The sequence below is a fragment of the Capsicum annuum genome, chromosome 6, assembly GCF_002878395.1.
Source record: "Capsicum annuum cultivar UCD-10X-F1 chromosome 6, UCD10Xv1.1, whole genome shotgun sequence".
In the NCBI taxonomy this organism is placed as follows: Eukaryota; Viridiplantae; Streptophyta; class Magnoliopsida; order Solanales; family Solanaceae; genus Capsicum; species Capsicum annuum.
In genome coordinates, this window is record NC_061116.1 from 191,279,846 (window position 1) to 191,299,698 (window position 19,853).

The 19,853-nt window shown below is 38.2% G+C and overlaps 2 protein-coding genes across 7 annotated transcripts; both read left to right on the forward strand.

The window, feature by feature from the left end:
• Positions 1 to 594: 594 nt before the first annotated feature.
• Positions 595 to 6,026, forward strand: LOC107872807 (probable protein phosphatase 2C 57). Its single transcript, XM_016719421.2, has 4 exons — positions 595 to 945; positions 2,378 to 2,581; positions 4,229 to 4,440; positions 5,169 to 6,026. The coding sequence occupies exons 1-4, from the start codon at positions 814 to 816 to the stop codon at positions 5,731 to 5,733; spliced, it is 1,113 nt and encodes a 370-aa protein (XP_016574907.1). The 5' UTR covers positions 595 to 813; the 3' UTR covers positions 5,734 to 6,026.
• A 600-nt stretch (positions 6,027 to 6,626) lies between these two features.
• On the forward strand, positions 6,627 to 19,050 carry LOC107872805 (type 2 DNA topoisomerase 6 subunit B-like). Of its 6 annotated transcripts, XM_016719416.2 has the most exons (12): positions 6,636 to 6,847; positions 6,933 to 7,041; positions 7,904 to 7,987; positions 8,976 to 9,002; positions 10,139 to 10,247; positions 10,375 to 10,450; positions 10,547 to 10,567; positions 11,255 to 11,427; positions 12,503 to 12,650; positions 17,260 to 17,453; positions 17,567 to 17,693; positions 18,418 to 19,050. In XM_016719416.2, exons 1-12 carry the CDS (start codon positions 6,806 to 6,808, stop codon positions 18,721 to 18,723), a joined length of 1,416 nt encoding a protein of 471 aa, XP_016574902.1. In that variant the 5' UTR covers positions 6,636 to 6,805; the 3' UTR covers positions 18,724 to 19,050. The 6 variants fall into 6 exon arrangements, with proteins under 6 accessions (XP_016574901.1, XP_016574902.1, XP_047269592.1 ...); XM_016719415.2 differs by having other exon boundaries at positions 6,627 to 6,847; positions 10,375 to 10,567; XM_047413636.1 differs by lacking the exons at positions 6,636 to 6,847; positions 10,139 to 10,247 and having other exon boundaries at positions 6,984 to 7,041; positions 10,375 to 10,567.
• The last annotated feature ends 803 nt before the right edge of the window (positions 19,051 to 19,853 follow it).

The following is a 19,853-nucleotide window of genomic DNA, read 5'->3' on the forward strand; positions in this document are numbered from 1 at the left end:
TTCTGCTTTTTTTTAGAAGCAGAAAAACTGCTTCTGCTTATTTTTAAAAGCTCTTTTGAAAGTTTACCAAACACCCTTTTTAAAAAAAAATATTTTTTCTTCAAAATAAGTGCTTATTTCGGGAAATAAGCAATCTCAAACATGCTATAAATATTATTGATGATATAAGAAGATTATTACTCATTTATTCTTTTAGAGGTTGTTCGGTTGTGAAAGAGATATCTCAAATCTCATGCGATTATTCATCTCATCTTCTATACGAAAAATTTCATCCATTTCAATTTAAAAATTAATATTTTTTCTTTTTTAGTAACTCTTTAATATAAATTTTTCATGTCACATGTCTAACGCCACAAAATAAAATTACATTTTAATTTAAAATTATAAAATTCAGAAATTTCGTATTGATTCAAAATCACATATATATAAATTAAAGCAAAGATGGACGCTGGTATAATAAATAATAAAATATTTATTATTAAATACAAAATAAAATAATCTTATACTTTTTCTCAAAATTCTCATCCTTATCCGACGGATCCGATCCGAACCGACCCATATAGTCAAAGGAAGCACCGTCCCCACCTCAAAAATAAGGCTGATGAGAAAAATCCCCAAAACCAATTACAATCAATCAAATCCCTAAATCTCTCTGTTTCCTCCCACACCCCTCTAACCCCTCCTTTCCCGCTCCCCTTAAAACCCTAAATTTATTCATAATTACAACAAAGATCCCTAATTTTCCCCACAATTTCTACTTTGATTCTCTTGTTTTTCTTGCCCTACCAACAGTTATGGTTCACACAATCAACTATGGAAGAAACTAAATTGATGTTTGATAATTGTAGCATAGGGAATGGGAGCTCCAGCAATAGTAAGCCGCCCAACCCACTTGCTGGGGGCAACCGTTTACACGCTAAGTCACTTGTTCGACATCCCTCTTTGGTAAATTTCTCTTCTTTATATCAAATATATATGATTTTTTTTTTGCTAATTGAGTTGTGTTAGTGCAATTACGTTAGATCCGGTGTTTGAAAAACTTAATTTGTTACTATAAAAGGTGAATTTTTGAGTACATTGAAGTTTAGTTTCTTATTTTGCTGTTTAATGTAGATGATTTGGGTTAGTTGTATTAGTGCAAAAAGGAACAAAATAAGTACTTCTCTGTTTTGTTTTGTTTGTTGTGTGTTTTATTATGGTATGGATGTTTGATTGCTTATATTAATAAATGTTTTTGAAATTTTGGTGGTGGTATGACTTTGACTTATAAAGATAGCAACCAAAGTTAGGAAGGTTATCATATGTATTCTGAAGAAAAATAGAAGTTATTCTGTTCAGTGACTGTTTGCTTGTCTTATGGGGAGATGTGTGGAAGCATTTGGTATTGGACATGTCCAATTGTGTTTAAGGCTGCAGAAAATAAAAAGTTGGAATTTACGGGCACGAAGAATTTCTATATATTGTAAGGACTGCAAGGTTATTCCGAGTGGGTATTACAATTCAACATAAGCTTTTGATAATGGATTTAGAGATTAAGAGAAAGTGAAAGACGAGGGCCTTGTATGAACATAAGCTGGAGGTTTGGGGATAGACACAGTCTACTATCTTTTTCTTCAATTTTATTGTCTCGTCTTTGTTATCATAATTTTTTTTTGTTCTCTTTTCCATTGTTTTTGGTTTAGATTCTTCATTATGGTATTTGCTTTACATACTTGATTTTTGATATGCTTTACTTGAGTTGAGGGTCTACTATAAACATCTCTACCTTCTCAAGGTAGGAGTAAGGCTGCCTACACACCACCCTCCCCAGGCCTCACTTGTGGGATTACACTGGGTATGTTGTTGTTGTGGAAGTGTTTTTATATATCTAAAGTAAAAGTAGGAGCTTAATGTGTTGGTCTTCTGGGAACATTTATGGTTGTGATGTCATGGTTGGAAACAATGGTAACTTCTTGCTAATATAGTGAAGTGAATGATATTAATCCATGCCTGATTTCTTTCTTAAAAAAAGTTAATTCATGTTTGATTTGAGTATCATCTATTAGGAGAATGTTATTTTCAGGGGTTCTTGCTTGTATTCTCTCTGAAAAGTATACCTCTTCCTTTTATCTTATATGAATTTTGTCCTAGGTCTCTTTCTCAATTTTTTTTTGTCCTAGGTCTAAATGAAAATTCTTAATAAGGTAGTTTTTTGAAATATTAAAATTTCAACTATTATGGTCTCTTTATCTGGATATTATGGTCTGTTACCTCTTATTTTTATCTCTCTTTGAATTAGTTGCTGGCTGAAGAACTTGAAACTTTCAACATTTGTATGATCTTTGGTGATTTTGTATTTTCTTGATGTGTATTGAAGTTTTGAGTGGAGATTTACCAGGTGAGAGCCAAGTTATCAGATGTTCCTCTTGAACCAAGAGCAGTGGGTGATCATGCAACAGAGTACATTCCTGTACTTCGCTCGGGTGCTTGGGCTGACATTGGATCTCGGTCAAGCATGGAAGATGTGTATGTGTGTACCGACAATTTTATGAGCCACTCTAGATCAACTGGTGCTAATGAAGGGACTCATGCCTTCTACGGGGTAATAACTTTTCTCCACTCTTGCACTATATGAAACTTAGGCTGCGTACAATAAACCCTTGCGGTTCCTGTGCACAACGGGAGCTTTAGTGCACGGGGCTCCTTTTTTTTTTTTAACTTACAGGAAAAATATTACTCCCTCCGTCCCATTTTATGTGTCGCCATTTGACCGGGCACGGAGTTTAAGAAATAAGGGAAGACTTGGTAAAGTTTACCAAATTATCCTTTATCAAAAAATGTGCCAATATCTTTTTTTTTAATTAAGTGGGACCAATAAGGGTAAAAGGATAATTCTGCCTTTAAAAAGTTGCCAAATAAGGAAAGGCGACACTTATTTTGAGACGGATTAAAAAGGAAATGATGACACATAATTTGAGACGGAGGGAGTATTTAATTACATACAGTGGCAACTGTAGCTCCACATATTCGAGAATATATTATGTTATAGTTATTCAGCACTTTGACAGGGAAGGCAATGCCTGATTGCTGCAGCTTAATTCCCTGGTTCAATGAGCATTGTGCTAACTTTTTTATTTCTTATTGTAATTATATTTTTGAGACCTCGACATTCAGACTTATTTGGTACCCTTATGTTGATTTGATGTGTTTGTTCATGTTAGCATTACACAAGTATAAATCAATACTATAAATCAATACTAGTGCTATGTAAGTAGCTGTAGATCCACTCTCCCAGTCCAGATAGCGAACTAACAAGAAAGAATTAACTGTCAATACCTGAGGGTCATAAGTCACAAAAATTCAAATAGAAAGGGAGGAAAGCAGCACAAACAATGGGGTTTCTGAAGTTTCAAAACAAACTGATTTTTTTTTGGTACAAGTTCTTTTATTTCTTAAATAATTTGGTGGGAATGGCTCTGATTTCATGGAACTTGGTTAGAATTTGTAGATGGCAGGTAGCCCTTTTAACTCTGCATGCATTGACAGTAGGGAATGTACTGATGAAATAAATGGTCAGAAACCTTATGTTTTAAGTTTTTGATGTTATTTTTCTTCCCATGGCCAGCTGGGTATTTTGATAGAACTGAGATATGGGAAGGAAAGGAAAGTTATAAGGCTTTTTTTTGCTCAAGCTCTCATTGCAAGGCCACTTTATTCTCCACAGAGGAAGGACCTAGAAAGTTTTTTATCGTACTCAAAACTAATGATATCAGTAAAACTATTTTACTTCATTTAAACCAAAAAAAAAATAGAAGAAGAGATATCAGTAAAATCATTTCAAGCATGTACTGTTTGGTGATTGAAAGATGAACAGCCATTAACTAGTCATTATGCTGCCACCACCAAGACAATACTGGAGCTGAATGCCGATAAAGAAGTTTCAAGCTGATTAGTGTGTTCATAGAGTTGCTTATTTATCAAAAAAAATAGAGTTGCTTATTTACCCATTTTGTGTGTTTCATATCATTATCTTTTCAGCAGTTGCTTTGAATATTCCTTGAACTAGTGTTTCTTTGGAGCCTGAAGTAACATCAAGAATTGTGGTTACTTATGCAAGGCTGACGGAAAGAAATATTTCAAATTTAGGAACTTTTTTAGATTTACAACATTTTGCATGGGCATCTATGGTGGATATAGTAAAAAATCTTTTTGATGTATTAAATCTCAACCTTGTTCATATTACTGCAAGGTTTTTGATGGACATGGAGGAAAGCATGCAGCTGACTTTGCTTGCAACCATTTACCAAGGTTTATTGCCGAGGATGAAGACTTCCCAAGGCAGATTGATAGGGCAATTTCTGCTGCATTTTTGCAAACTGATACTGCTTTTGCAGAAGCCTGCACCTTGGATGCTGATCTTGCTTCTGGTACCACTGCTTTGGCTGCCCTTGTTATTGGAAGGTTCACTTGCTCTCCATTGAAGAGAAAATTAATCATCTGTTGTGCTGTTTAATTTCCACTTTTTTTTTTTCATTTTTTTGGATGTGGGGATTGGGACTAAACCAGGTTCAGGGTGAGTTTAATTTGGAAGCAATTCAATGCTATTAATTTGTGGGAATTCTGTGTCTTTTCACCTATAACATTTGCACTGCTTTTCTACCTCAATCCTGCCTGTGTCCTGTATTGTTCGTGTACCTCCCTACCTACTTACCTCTATCCTGCCAGTTTGCTGAGTTACTCTACTGAAGGGCCGCGAAGGCTGGAACTTGTACTAAGTTTTATGCATAGGAACTTTGATTAAATATCCTTGTGGAAGCTCTTTAAGTCAGGACTTGTATTTTTCTGGTTTGGGTTACATCTTTCTCAACCTGGTAGTGATGAATCTGATGATATAAGTTGAAAATTGTGGCACAAAGCTACTTGTATATATTTCAATATGAGTTTATAGTGTCATCTACATTCAATATTGTATTTCTCCGAGGGAGGTGTAATCTAATTTTCTGTAAAAGATGCATCTGTTACCACGAGCACCGTGGCTTCTTGTTCATTTGCCTGTAATATGTGAATAATTTTTTTGATAACTGCATTGAACTACTCCCGGTACCCATATGCTTTCTTTGCTATAAAATGAAAGGGGTCCCTTAAATATCTTATCTAACTTTTGCTTTGATCTTTTGCATGGAAAGCAGTTCGCTGGTTGTGGCAAATGCAGGAGATTGTAGAGCCGTACTTTGTCACCGTGGTAAAGCTATTGAGATGTCGAGAGATCACAAACCTGGTTGTTTTAGGGAAAAGGAGCGCATTGAAGCTTCTGGAGGATATGTGTATGATGGCTACCTGAATGGACAACTGAATGTGGCTCGTGCTTTAGGAGATTGGCACCTGGAAGGATTAAAATCTATTGATGGCGGTCCCCTTAGTGGAGAACCTGAAGTCATGAGCACCAGACTTACAGAAGAGGACGAGTTTCTCATACTAGGCTGTGATGGTATATGGGATGTCTTCATGAGCCAAAATGCTGTGGACTTTGCTCGTCGAAGGCTTCAGGAACACAATAATCCAGTGATGTGCTGCAAAGATCTCATTGATGAGGCTCTGAAAAGAAAGAGTGGTGACAATTTATCTGTGGTTGTGGTGTGTTTTCAAAAGCAGCCGCCTCCCAACTTGGTTGTGCCACGCGGAAGGGTGCATAGGAGCATATCTGCAGAAGGTTTAAAGGAGTTGCAGGGCTTTTTGGATACCTTGAAGGATTAAAGATAGTACAGCATGGCCTTTTTGTTTTATGTTCTTTTAGTTTTTCAGTTGTCTTTAGGAGTTAAAATATCTCTCCTCCCCTCCCCTCCACTCTATTCCCTGTTCTTTTTCCTCTGTCCGCTGTTTCTCATTCTTGTAGACTCTAGTTTATGGTTAGATGATGGGAGAGATTGACAAACCAACTGTAACATATGCGGCGCTGTTGTCTGATTAACTAACATTTTCTGTGTTTTAGGTGGTTCTGGAGTCTGGACCTTCTTGATAATTTTAATTTAAGTTGTCTTTTCCATTAATTTTCTCTTTGAACTCTTGCTAGCATAGATGGTCACTCTTTTCCAGAGTTGATCATCTTGGTGTGCAGATTTCTCTTTGTTCTTCCTTTTGTGTTATTCATAGCGGCGTGCACTTTCTTGTAAATAACATCACGCGTGGAATTAAACTGCGTATGTTGTTCTTGTAAACTCTATCCGCTAGTCTTGTCAAAAAACGAGGAGCAACTTTGCAACAGGGTGACAGTCGTTTCAATATGGATATTCAAACACCGTTAGGTAATTTTAAAATTAACCGCAAGGGGATCAGTTATGGTTGATGTCATTTGATAATCAAGAAGAAAATTATACACAAGTATAAATTGGAAGAAACAATTATATATTTCACACCACATTACATATTTTCATCATTTTGCCTTTTCTCAATTTCTCACAGGCTTCTCATATTCAGCTCATGAAATTGTTAACTCAAATTAATATGCATACAATTAACTTCTTTCTTTATCTCTCTCTCTTTTTTTTTTTAAAAAATTTATACTGATGGTAGGTTCATTCATTGTCACAAAGGCATAATGGGTAGTATTGTTTTTTCTGATGTCAATAATTTAAGATTATAAATTGCTTGACTTTGTTTTGGAAAACCGTAAATTATTTTCCCTTATTTATTTATTTATTTATTTATTTATTTATTGTTTAAGCGTAAGCGGCAAGATAAAGCATACCCCTAAGGCAGAGAGCTCCAGGTTATGATTGTTGCAATTGGCGGGGTATAGAGTACTCTGCATACTGCAACTACAGCAGAAATGGAAATGGAAATCTCCTCTGTGAAAATGCTCTATAAACATGTGAAATTTTTTCTCATTTCTAATACACTTTTTTTGGCTTGGCATTACTTAAAATTTATTCACCCCAGTTTCACACTTTTTGCAGCTCATTTTCTGCGCCGTTCAACGATGCCGCATGGCCGATTATCTCTGCAGATTAACCGTGAAGTTGACCCCCGTCTCTCGATTTGGCCTCCCGCTCGTTCGAATTTCAGGCGATTTCTCTCTCCATATGTGAACTACTGTGTATATGCGTGTTCCTAAATATGGGCACGCGCGCGCGCACACACACATTTCTAATTGACTCTCCGTTTAGAAACTCCTATCTGTTGTATCAATGTATGACGTAATTATGGATAGAGTAAAGGATTAAAAACATACCTAAAGTATCTCAGCTTTTCGTGTTTCATACATGAAGAACTATCATATCAGGTCTGCGAGTTTTCTAACTCAACTATCACCAATTATCAGGTAGGAAAACGAAATAATCAAATGTTGGCTTGAGGTGTGTTATAAGATATTTCAAGTGTGATTTTTACCTCTAATGGATGTCTATGATGGCATAGAACACGTGTCACCTCGAAATGATTCAATTTGAAGACACATTGACTAGTTTTTAGCTGGATTTATGAAATTCACATCTGTGTGCAATTTTTTTTTTCTCCAAATATAATCAGTATAATAAATTCATTCTCTTCTCCAGAATTCAAAGGATTTTATTTAATCTATTTTACCATGGCCTTCAACTGACAGTGATTCTACTCCTTTTTCTGGGCTTGGGACTGGCTTCGGTTTGCGTAGCTGTCATTGTGGGATTAATTTACAACACTAGCTATTTATAGCTTTTAGTTGAGAGCTCAAATAAGTCAGAGTTGCAACTTAACAAGTGGTTTGTCCATGCTAATCTGTGTAGTTCAAATTTTCAATGATTTTTTTTGCTTGGAATAGGGAAGGGAAATGATTTCGCGTTTAAGAAACAGAATACGGAGTAGTAACTTCGAATTGCAGTTTGCTATATTTTTTTGATGCAGTTAGCAGAATCTATGATAATGAATCAATGAATTTTCTCATGAACAGTTTCTGATACCGGTGTTGGGAGCAAACTGGAGGACTATCAGTATTTGAAATACAGAAATGACCCTATTCTAGCTAATCAATGGGGTAAGCATTTGGCAATTACATGCTTGTTATGTTTTGACTATTGTTTCCCGAGTTATATTTGTCACATTAGTTGTAACTGAAGTGCAAATAGCTTTGGTTCAAGGTTCAATAGACACAGAGCTCTCATCTAAACATATTTGTGTATCGTACAAATGAAAGAAACAAGAACTCACACTAAAAGAATTTTGATTAACGTTTTAAGATATATATTTTTTCACCACATTGATATGATAAGAATTGCAACTTATAGTACTTTTTGTATAGTTTTTGAATATTGAAATGTTAATTCTAAAATATGGATTTGATCTAAGCTAATCCAATTTAGCTTCGAAGATTAGTAAGATTGACTATTGAGAAGCGAAGAATGACACATATTTTGGGACAAGGGAAGTAATGATCTATTCTCTTGTTTATACACAACACCGAGATCATTTGTTCATGTGGTTCCTAGATGGTGCATGTTGCATATAATCCATGACTCTGGACTTTATTCTGGCTGACTAAAATGCTGATTAAAGCGCTAGAAAAAGTCACCTTCTACTCCATCTCTTGGATATGAAGCATAATTGGATGCACAACTTGAGGATACTTGGAACATTGTTCTCCAGATTGAGCTAACAGAGTAGGAAGCTGAAAAAGAGGAGAGTATTTTGGGGTGAGATGGAAGAGAAAGAAATATGACGATTCTAGTGGCTAAGTGCCAGAACATTTCAGCCAGTGATCTGGTTGCATAAATGTCTCTGTTTAACTCCCATGGTTGCCGAACAAGAAAATGGAAAACAGCTAAAGAGATGAAAAATAAGTGACTACCATTAGAGTTCAATTTTTAATTATTCTGCTCACGGCGTTTCACAGGTATTGCGGCTCAAGATTTTGTGTCTCTGCCTTTTATGTTATCCTGCCTGGAAGATACAATTAAAAGCCTTCCATAAGTTTTGTTCTACGGCCTGTGAGTGTGCTGATAATATAGTGTATCTTCACATTGCAGATGGGATGCTTTATCTTGCAACTACAAGTAAGTGTGCCCTTCTTGATGAATAATTCTTTTTCTTGGTCAAATTTTGTTTTAGGACAAAAATTGAGAAGTTTCGTAAATATATTTTTATATATGAAAATGTTGCCATGGAGGTCACGGGTTCGAGCTGTGGAAGCAACCTCTTGCAGAAATGCAGTGTAAGGCTGAGCACAATAGACCCTTGTGGTCCGGGCTTTCCCTAAACCCCGTGCATAGCACAAGCTTAATGCCCGGACTGCCCCTTTTTTGATGTAAAAATTAAGTTGTATCAATGAAGTACTGTAACTACTTCAACTTCAAAGGATGAACTACTTGCTTGCCTTCTGCTCCTCTGAACTTCGCTACTTTACTTTAGTTTTCTAAAACTTGTAGGGGCTGAGATGTGGTTTATTTGTAGTGCAGTTCAATTAGTCTATGCTTTGGTGGCAGTTTGTAAATGACAGTCTGCACACACATTACTCTAGCTAATACTACTTTTTCCTTTGTCCTTTGAGGGATGTGATACTCAATGAACTTTACAGCGGAAGATTAGAGGGATTGTTCTAAAGCTGGAGATACTTATAGGTTAAACTAATGGCAAAACATTTTCGGTCTTCCTATTCAAACAGTCTCAGAACCTTGAAATCTTTAAATGAAAAGAGGCATTACCAATAAAGCAAGTCCACATTTTCTTTATGGCAAATTGGGATCAGCTTTTTACTGAAAGCTCTCATCGCTAACTCTGCACTGAATCCTGTCAAGTCACGTCTTGAATGATACAGTTCCTTAGTCATTAAACTTTAGTGAGAGAATACATGTTCATATGTAATGTCTTCTGATAGGATGTATCCACAAAAAAAGGGGAATTGATACAGTTTGGCAGTTCATTGAACTTTATGCTGTAATTCAACTTAAGAAATTCCAATCAAGCTCGCGCAGTTTAGCTTAGGGTGCTCACTATCTACTAGTAATAATCTGTTGGTACTGCTTTGGAAGAATGATATTTGGATAGAATTATATTCATGATGACAGGTTTATATAATTCACCTATAAAGCATATTTGTTACTTTTGACAATTACGTTAAGTTCAAAGTACTCCAATCATCTCATTGGATTGAGAATATTTGGTATTTTAAACTGAGGGATGAAAGTTGCAGGCGTATCTGATAGTGAGATTCACAATTTAAACTTAAATCTAAAAGAATCTAATTCTGTTGGGACACTGACAAAGCTACCATCAACTGCAAAGAATGGTGCCAAATTCAGGTATAACACTTTCAGGGGCTCCATCCACGTAATGCTAATCTTATGTTAATTTTCTCTTGACCGTGCCCATGCTTCCCGTTCTATGCTTCGGTCTTTCAGCACATGGTTAATTAGTTATACCTTGCAGTGGGACTGAAGTATCAGTATCAATATCCAAAAGCCTTGATGACTTATTGGCAGAGGTTACTTGCTTTCTTCAAAAGGTGCAGTTTTCATGTCTATCAGCTGATTCTACCAATGATTTCTCAAATTATAAGGAAATTTCCGTTAACTACAGTTTTCCATGGCATTTTATGCAGATGATCCTTTTGAAGGTTCCGGTTAGTGCATTACTTTTCTTGAAATGCTTTATATTCAAATCAAATGCAATTATCTCCTCTATAGACCCTCTCATAGTTCAAAAGCAAATGTGACTTGGTTGATATAATGATAGCTACTAAGTATCCATGTTATTTCATTGAACCGCTACAAGATCAACAATTCCATAAGCTTGGGCTTCTGTTGCTGACATAAAAACATCTCTTTCCATATCTTTGGATACAACCCAGAAGGGTTTGCCCGTTCATTGTACATAAACCCTTGTGCGGGTTTCACGCAGTTTCAGCAGTCTTCCGCTTCTACGACACATTCGGTTACTTGTGCCATATAAAAACCACTAGCAGAGCAAAGTTCAGTTCATGAGACTGCAGCGCAGCGCAGCGGAGCAGCCGCGACACTTTCTTACCTTAGCTGGATCTAACTGCTCAGACAGTTCAAATAGGATACAATATCAACTATGGACCTACCAAATGCTAGTGTTTAGTTTTTGGATGGGTTCACCATGTCAAGAATTTTTCTGTCAGTTATCAGAATCGCATTAAGATTCAAATATGTTAAGCTTTTATATCATTTTACCCATGCTCCTTGGCCTTATTGTATTTAAAGAGCTTATGTTTTCGTTATCCTGTTTCCTAGGAAATAGCTAGAACCACTACCTCTGTGGCTGATAGTTTGTTTCTTTCTTACAGAAAGTTGTAATGGAACTCTTAGTAGGTGGTGATGACTCTTTGGGATCACAGATTGGAAGTCGTATTCTGGTAATCGAGGGCAGCTCTGTGTATTCTCCTGTTGAAAGCATAAAATGCTTGAAATTGGGACTCAAGGATTATGTTCGTAAGCACCAAACTCGCTTCTCAGTTGGGTGAGTACTAGAAAGGTGCTACATTTTGGCTGATGAATGATGCATTCTGACATCTACTTTTTGTTGAAGGGTGGAGGTAATGTGTTAATAGTTCTAACTTCCACATGTTGAAATAATAATTCTTAGTTGCTAAATTTTTTTCTTTTTTTAAGAAAAACTAAAGCTACTGCTATGCGCGGTGTCCGGGGAAGGACCCCATCACAAGTGTGTATTGTACGCAGCCTTACCTTGCATTTCTGCTAGAGGCTGTTTCCAAGGCTTGAACCCGTGACCTCCTGGTCACATGACAACAACTTTACTAGTTACTCCTAGGCTCCCCTTCAGTTGCTAAAATAAAAAGATAACAAATATTACTTGGCAATGCTATTTTTTGTTTTTTCGTTGTCCACTTTGACATGGTTTCGCTGACCTTTGTCCTTTCTTTGCTTTACATAGACTGTTGCATCTACATCTTTAAATTAGTCCTTTCATTCTGCAATTTGCCCATTAAAAAGATTCAACATTTGCATTTCTTCACGCTTTCTTGTGTGGTTTGTTAGTATCTCTGACTGTTCATTATGTTTCTTCAGTGTCATGTTAATTAGTGCATTATTTTTCTGAAACGTACAATTTGTAAATTTACCTTCTTAAAAGACTGGTCTAGACAAATAGTTTAGGTTGAGTGAAGATGGAAAAGAGAAATATGGGATGCACTGGACCAGGTGATAGAAAATTAGAGCTAAACATAAAAGGGAGTGCTAGAGCTCAAGCCATGGAAGTAGAGTGAAGGAGAAGTAGAGGCAAGACGATTGATCACAGCAACTTAAACTCAAGTTTTCTATAATCTGGTTGACAGTTCAATTGGCTCCTTCTATATTTTGATATAGGAGGATTTAAGTTTGCTAACATTGTTTAGTTAAGATCTATTGGTGGTTCAAAGCTAGAAATTGCAACGGATCATATGGTATGTATAAAATTCCAACATCTCATATAAGATCTTTGGAGAGGCAACTGTGGTCCAGAGCCAAAAACAAAAAAATTAATGTATAGTGCATTGAGACAAGCTTGTATGTAAAGTTCTAGTTTCTTATTTCAGGGAAAACCTAAAGGTTGGAACTGGGGTTGCTAACTCTTCAGGAAGTTCTCAGGGCAATAGCCAGGTGGTGGAAGCTGTGGTGATTATCAGTGAGATGTCTGAACTAGTTCCTTCTTCCTGCATCAGGGAACAAGACATGAAAACAGAGGTATGCTTTAGATTATTAATTAAATAAAGCTCTTAAAACTATAAAAAATGTTTGGATTCCAGCATGCGCTTTATAGGCTATGTTGTATCAAATATAGATAATAGTTTTCACTGTATAGATGTCTTGTCGCATATAAGTTCGAGTTCATTTGTTGTCAAGTTCATTTGTTGTCCTAGAATGCATGGATTGAAAGCTAATGATAATATCTTAGATATGCATTGTTTAATGTCTTCGGAATTCCGATTTTCAGGGTTCTTTTATCAGGAAAATAAATCTCTGGTTTTTACATAAAGCATGGAGCACAAGGTGAAGAACCTCGTGCGCCCTGTGGTGTATGGAGGCCAAGATTTATGTGCAACTTCCTGTATATCATGGAGTAGAGAGCTATTTATGTGAGTAGTAGGATTAATATTGCGTGTGTTCGGGAGACTAAGTGGGTAGGTACTAAGGCCAGGGATGTGGATGGTTTCAAGTTGTGGTACTCAGGCGGTGAGAGGCGTCGTAATGGAGTGGGCATCTTAGTCGATGAAGAGCTAAGAGGGCAGGTGGTGGAGGTTAAGAGGGTCAGTGATAGGCTGATGACAATTAAGTTGATCATAGGGGGGTTTACGCTGCATGTGTATAGTGCGTATGCGCCGCAGGTGGGCTTGGGAGAGGAGGTGAAAGCGAGTTTTTGGGAGGCTTTGGATGAGGTGGTGAGAAGCGTGCCTAGCTCGGAGAAGATTGTCATAGCGGGGGACTTCAATGGGCACATTGGAGTTTCTTCGGGAGGTTATGATGAGGTGCATAGAGGGTTTGGTTTCGGTGAACGAAATGGTGAGGGAGTTGCTCTGTTGGATTTTGCAAGGGCCTTCAGGCTGGTGGTTGTGAACTCGAGCTTAACGAAGAAGGAGGACCACCTTATTACCTTTCGAAGCGCATCAACCAAGACTCAGATTGACTTTCTGCTGCTTAGGAAGAGGGATTGGGTTCTCTGTAAGGATTGTAAAGTCATTCCGAGTGAACATCTGTCGACTCAGCACAGGCTGCTGGTGATAGACTTGTGTATCAGAAAGAGCAAGAAGAGTAGGGCTGGAGGGGCGGCCTAGAATTAGGTGGGGTAGCTTGACGCCAGTTAGTGCGATGGAGATAGGGGCGAAGGTGGTAGGTTTGGGGGTGTGGGAGAGTAGGGGGATGTGGATGTCATGTGGGATAAAGCGGCCAGCTGCATCCGGGAGATGGCTAGAGAGGTTTTGGGTGTTTCGAGGGGTCGGGCAGGTTGACATAAGGGGGACTGGTGGTGGAATGAAGAAGTTAAGAAGAAAGTGGAGACTAAGAAATGGCGTATGTTAAGTTGATTGAGAGTAAGGATGAAGAGAAGAAGCGGGTGAATAGAGAGGATTACAAAGTTGCAAGGAGTAAGGCTAAGTTAGCTGTTACGGCTGCTAAAAAAGTGGCGTTTGAGAGCTTATACGTGGGGTTGGAGGAGAAAGGGGGGAAAATAGGTTGTATAGGCTTGCTAAGGCTAGGGAGAGGAAGGGGCGTGACCTCGATCAAGTGAAGTGCATTAAGGGGGAGAACGGTAGAGTTTTGGTGGAACATGAGCACATTAAGAAGAGATGGCAGGAGTATTTTCATAGACTTTTAAATGAGGATGGGGACAGAGGCATTGTGTTAGGGGAGTCGGAGAGCTCGGAGGAGAGCCGTGATTTCGGTTACTGTAAACGTTTTATGGTAGAGGAGGTTAGAGAGGATATTCGTAAGATGCGGAGAGGTAGGGCGACGGGGCCTGACGAGTTTCCGGTGGAATTTTGGAAGTATGCTGGTGGGGTAGGCTTAAGGTGGTTGACTGATTTGTTCAACGCCATTTTCAAGACAGGGAGAATGCCTGAGGCTTGGAGATGAAGTACGTTGATTCCGTTATATAAAAACAAGGGTGACGTTTAGAGTTGCAATAACTATAAGGGTATTAAGCTGTTGAACCACACTATGAAGATTTGGGAGAGGGTGGTTGAGCGGAGGTTGAGGAGGGTAGTGTCCATTTCGGAGAATCAATTTGGTTTTACGCCTGGACGCTCGACGACAGAGGCAATCCACCTGATGAGAAGATTGGTGGAGCAGTTTAGGGAAAGGAAGAGGGATTTGCATATGGTGTTCATCAATCTGGAGAAGGCGTATGACAAAGTCCCTAGGGAGGTTCTTTGGAGATGCTTAGAGGTGAGAGGAGTTCCGGTGGCGTACATCAGAGCAATTAAGGACATGTACGATGGAGGAAAGACTCGGGTGAGGACGGCAGGAGGAGACTCAGGGCATTTTCCGGTCGAGACAAGTTTGCATCAGGGATCGACTCTTAGCCCGTTCCTTTTTGCGTTGGTGATGGATGTGTTGACGCGGAGTATTCAAGGTAAGGTACCGTGGTGTATGTTATTTGCGGATGATGTAGTGCTGATTGATGAGACACGGGGGTGTGTGAATGAGAAATTGGAGGTTTGGAGGCAAACTGTTGAATCTAAGGGGTTTAGGTTGAGTAGGTCCAAGACGGAGTATTTGGAATGCAAGTTTAGTGACTCGAGTCAGGAGGACGATGTGGTGTTGTTGTTGGATTCTCAGGATGTTTGTAAGAAGGATAGTTTTAAGTATCTGGGGTCTGTGATTCAGGGAAATGGCGAGATTTATGAGGATGTCACTAAACGTATTGACGCAGGTTGGATGAAGTGGAGGCTCGCCTCGGGAGTGTTGTGTGATCAGAAGGTACCACTTAAGCTTAAAGGCAAATTCTACAGAGTGGCAGTCCGTCCGGCCATGCTGTATGGAGCGTAGTGTTGGCCAGTCAAGAACTCCCATATTCAAAGATTGAAGGTGGCGGAAATGAGAATGTTGCGTTGGATGTGTGGACTAACTAGAGAGGATAAAGTTAGGAATGAGATTATCCGGAAGAAGGTGAGAGTGGCTTCGGTGGAGGACAAGATGCGAGAAGAAAGGTTGAGATGGTTTGGACATGTGATGAGGAGGGGCACGGATGCCCCTGTTTGGAGGTGTGAGAGGCTAGCTTTGGATGGTTTCAAGAGGAGTAGAGGTAGGCCTAAGAAATACTGGAGGGAGGTGATTAGGCATGACATGGAACTGCTTCAGATTACTGAGGACATGACCCTAGACAGGAAAGTGTGGAGGTCGCGGATTAGGGTAGACGGCTAGGGTGAGTGTGTAGGTAATCGCTAGGTGATAGGGGAGTTTGAGTGTGGTGGGTGGTTTAGGCCTGTGAGGGCATGTTACTACCACATGGGTATCTATGTTCTTATTTCATATTCCGTATTGTTCGTATTTCTCTTATTTCCCATTTCTTTGAGACTTAGTGTTCTTATTTTTTTATCTCTTATTGCTGTTATGCTATACAACCTGTTTCATGTCTCATTACGACCTTGGTATACTATTCTCTATCTTGAGCCGAGGGTCTATTGGAAACAACCTCTCTACTTCCTCGGAGGTAGTGGTATGGACTGCATACATTTTACCCTCCCCAGACCTCACTTTGTGGGAATATACTGGGTCTGTTGTTGTAGTAACTGAAATATTTTCAAATTTTGAGGGTCAGTATGTTGATCTTTTTCTTTATGGTCATCTTGAGACAACAACTATGTCTCAATTCCAAGCAAGTTGGGGTTATCCTCACTGACCATGTGGCTCCATGTATGTTCATAATAGGCTTACATATCATGAAAAAAATTATGTGGAAAGTATGATTATCATATTGTAATAAAAAATAAAGTATTTTCTAAAATCTAGAGTATCCCCATTGTACACCAAACAAGATACGTTAATTATCCAGTCATATCTACTGTAAACAGATATGATCTCTGGTATTGAGTTTAATTAAGTATTGCTTACAATTCGAAGATATCAAAAGTTTTCGCTAAGTGAATCATCCAAGTCAGGTTGATTTTTTCAGGAATTTCTAGTCCTTACAGTAGTTTCCGCATATTCCGTAGGTATGTTGGAAGCTCAACGGAACAAAGACATGTTAAAAGGCACTGTGTGTGTCTTAGCATCAATCCAGAGTTGTTGTATGGTATCAGGATGATGTTTGGTCTGCTAACATTGTATGCGTCTTTTGCTTATTTCATAAAACCATTCCCGCAGGCTTTCACCTTCTGTGGTGGTGGTTGTTTGGTTGGTTTGGGGGGTGGGGGGGTGGAGGGGGTTCTACATCACATATTACTTAAGCCAAAAGTATACAAAGGAGGATTCCAACATTCAACTGCCATCTGTTCGGAGTTTGATATATTTTTGAGTAGGTTTGGTCCAGTAGACAGTGATACAAGTTAGCTTTGGCTTTAAGTTATCTACTAACCACGAACCTCCCTCCAGTTGGAGTTTAAGTTAGTCAAGCCAAAGTCTTCTGAAATAACTATCTTCAAATTAGCAAAATATTTTAAGCAATTTTTTAAAAATTAAGTTCCCTGTATCTGTTTGATGAGGTGCTGTTGAAGTTTCCTAGAATCATCTCTGAGCATTACTTGCTCGTCTTCTTTTAGTTGAGCCAGTATCTCACACGCCTTTCCATTTTCTTTTCAGTACTAGAGTTTGTTTGTGTTTTTTGATTTGTATTAATGATATCTATGCCTGATTCCAGGTCTTATATTTCGAAGACTTTGTATCTTGTTCTATTGCTCAGTCATCCCTTGATGCATTGACAAACATCAACTGGAAAAGCTATGGGTTGGCTCTGCGGAGCATTGCAAATCATGATGGTAGTGTAATGCTGGAATGGGAGAACCTGCTACCAGATTTCCACATTCATATTGCCATCCATTGTTACCATAGACAATATCCATCATAATCTAATACACATCCATGATAATTGACATGGTCACATACTCCTATTGTTTGCAAACAATGAGAATTGTTTTGCATGTGTGTTTTGCTTAACTTGCTGACAAGGTAAAACAGTGGGTTGCAGAAAACAGTTTACCTGATCGAAATCTTGTTAGAAAAGCTGTCAAGTGTGCTTTGGATGACTTGAAGGAAAATAATCAAGGGGTTCTCCTAAGTAGACGTGCACTTAAGGTAATTTTGTTTACTCCTCTGCATTCTGTCTGGTCATTGCATTTTCTAGTTCCTGGTATTAGCTTAGCTATGAACAAAATATCCCCCATTCTTTGATCCATATTGCATTCTTTGAATGTCCATACCCAAACGTGCGGCAGAAAAGTAGTTTGTATGCTTTTCTTTTGATACGGATCATTAAATATTGGTTGCTAAGCAGATAGTATTCAGTAATCCCATCTGGCTAAGTAGTTCCCTTACACAAACTAGTCATGCTTTAGACACTAAATTCTTTAAACTCCATCTGAAGCTCTATATGACTAGTGCTGATTGAATCTGAACAAGAGATGACAGTTATTCAAACACAACTAAGAACAATGGTTGGCAAGAAATATACTCTCATTGCCTCATTGAGGATGAATGCTTCATAGAAATAGTTCTTTTTTACTGGGGGTGGCTTTTGAAGCATCATCCGTTTAGCACTGCTGTTCTCACTTTTGTCAGAGCATTTTTATTAGCTGGAAGTGCATATGCTTTCCTATGGTTCTGTAGAGTCCTTGTAAATTCTGTACCTAGTCCATTGTCGGGGGTTACGTAGTATGGCAATAGCTGATGTTACCGCAATCTCTATTCCGGACATTAGCTATATATTGGAATAGTTTGTATCTGCGTGTATATTTGTATTAATCCACTGCTACTACTTAGGATAGGTGCTAAAGTGCTAACATCTTTTTTTCCATCGCAGATGTGTGATTATGCACCTGACCTTGCAAAAACGCTTGCTCAGCTGATCTTATCCTCCAATGACTTGAACTTCCAAGAAGAATGTTGTTCTCTTCTTGGGGTACAGTCTCAGGAGGTTAACATGGATAATGTTGGAAATTGCATCAGGGAGAAGATAATTTCAGTGATTGGATTAAATGATCGCAACTCCCAGAAAAATAAAGAAGCCCCAACCTTCCTCTTTGAAGACGATTGTTTCCAGAAAGAGCATTTCATGGAGGAGGAATATCATGAAGGTGAAGAAGCTTACAACTTTTTGGATCTGTAGAAGGTTAGGAGATATGTTAGATGTCCAATTATTTTTTTTTTTTCCTCTTATTATGTTTATGGTTTATCAATCAACCTATTTTCGTTACTTCTGTTGGGCTTTATTATGGTTTTATGATTTTGGGGGGGGGGGGGGGGGGGGGGGGGGGGGGGCACAATATGTATGGATTTCATGGTCTTTGAGTTTTTTGGTCCGCAGTAGATAAACTGAAGTAGTTTGCACGTTGAACTAATATACTCAACCACCTCTACAACGCTGTGGAAAAACAGAATATAAATACTTCCAAATTTCCATTAACACAAATTTTACAGGTATAAGGTTTGTGTATACACTACCCTCCCTAGAGCTCACTTTGTTAGGTATGTTGTTACTGAAATATCTAAATCATCTTTTACCGAGATATTTTCTGGTTTCTGAATACATCCTTTAAACCTTTCGACTAGTATCTCCTACTTACTTCGCCTTGTTGCTTGAAAATTTTCACTTAAAATATCAGACTCGATTAATTCGTCTTGAATTAATTATAAATTAAACAAGGTTTACTACATTTAGTCTAAAGTTTTCTTGGTATTAATTTCAGAGAGCGAAAAGTGTAAAGATATCAAGTATGTAAATGTACTGACAAAACTATAATTGAGTGAGACAAATATATCTATACTGCATCCGTTCACTTTTACTTCATTTTATATGTTGGTATTTTATCAAAATATTTATATTAATTGATATATGGTTTTAACTAGCTATATTGTACGAGGCAAAGTATCGAACGAGGATGCTGCAATGTATGTGTAGGTTTACTATGAGAGATAAGATTAGAAATAAGGTTATCCGAGATACGGTGAGAGTGACTTTAGTGGAAGATAAGATGCGGAAGCGAGGTTGAGATGGTTGAGGCATGGTCCAGTGCGGGAAGTTGACTATGGATGAATTTAAGCGAGGTAGAGATAGTCCGAAGAAGTATTGGAGGGACATGACCCTAAATAAAAAGGTGTGGAGGATGCGAATCAGGGTAGAAAGTTAGTAGGAAGGAATACGTCCTTGATAGTAAGGAGGAGTGTTTTGTTTAGTTATCCGTGCTAGTAGTCCTTGTGGTAGTCTTGTTTGTGTTATTATCTATCATTTTCTTACTA

Bases quoted from the DNA above. Each gene is read 5' to 3' on its own strand.
- LOC107872807 (XM_016719421.2), top strand. From the start codon at position 814: ATGGAAGAAACTAAATTGATGTTTGATAATTGTAGCATAGGGAATGGG. The intron at 946-2,377 runs GTAAATTTCTCT...GAGATTTACCAG, and splicing joins TTGTTCGACATCCCTCTTTG to GTGAGAGCCAAGTTATCAGA. The intron at 2,582-4,228 runs GTAATAACTTTT...TATTACTGCAAG, and splicing joins GGACTCATGCCTTCTACGGG to GTTTTTGATGGACATGGAGG.
- LOC107872805 (XM_016719415.2), top strand. From the start codon at position 6,806: ATGGAAATGGAAATCTCCTCTGTGAAAATGCTCTATAAACAT. The intron at 7,988-8,975 runs GTAAGCATTTGG...TTCACATTGCAG, and splicing joins TATTCTAGCTAATCAATGGG to ATGGGATGCTTTATCTTGCA. The intron at 17,694-18,417 runs GTAATTTTGTTT...TTTCCATCGCAG, and splicing joins TAAGTAGACGTGCACTTAAG to ATGTGTGATTATGCACCTGA.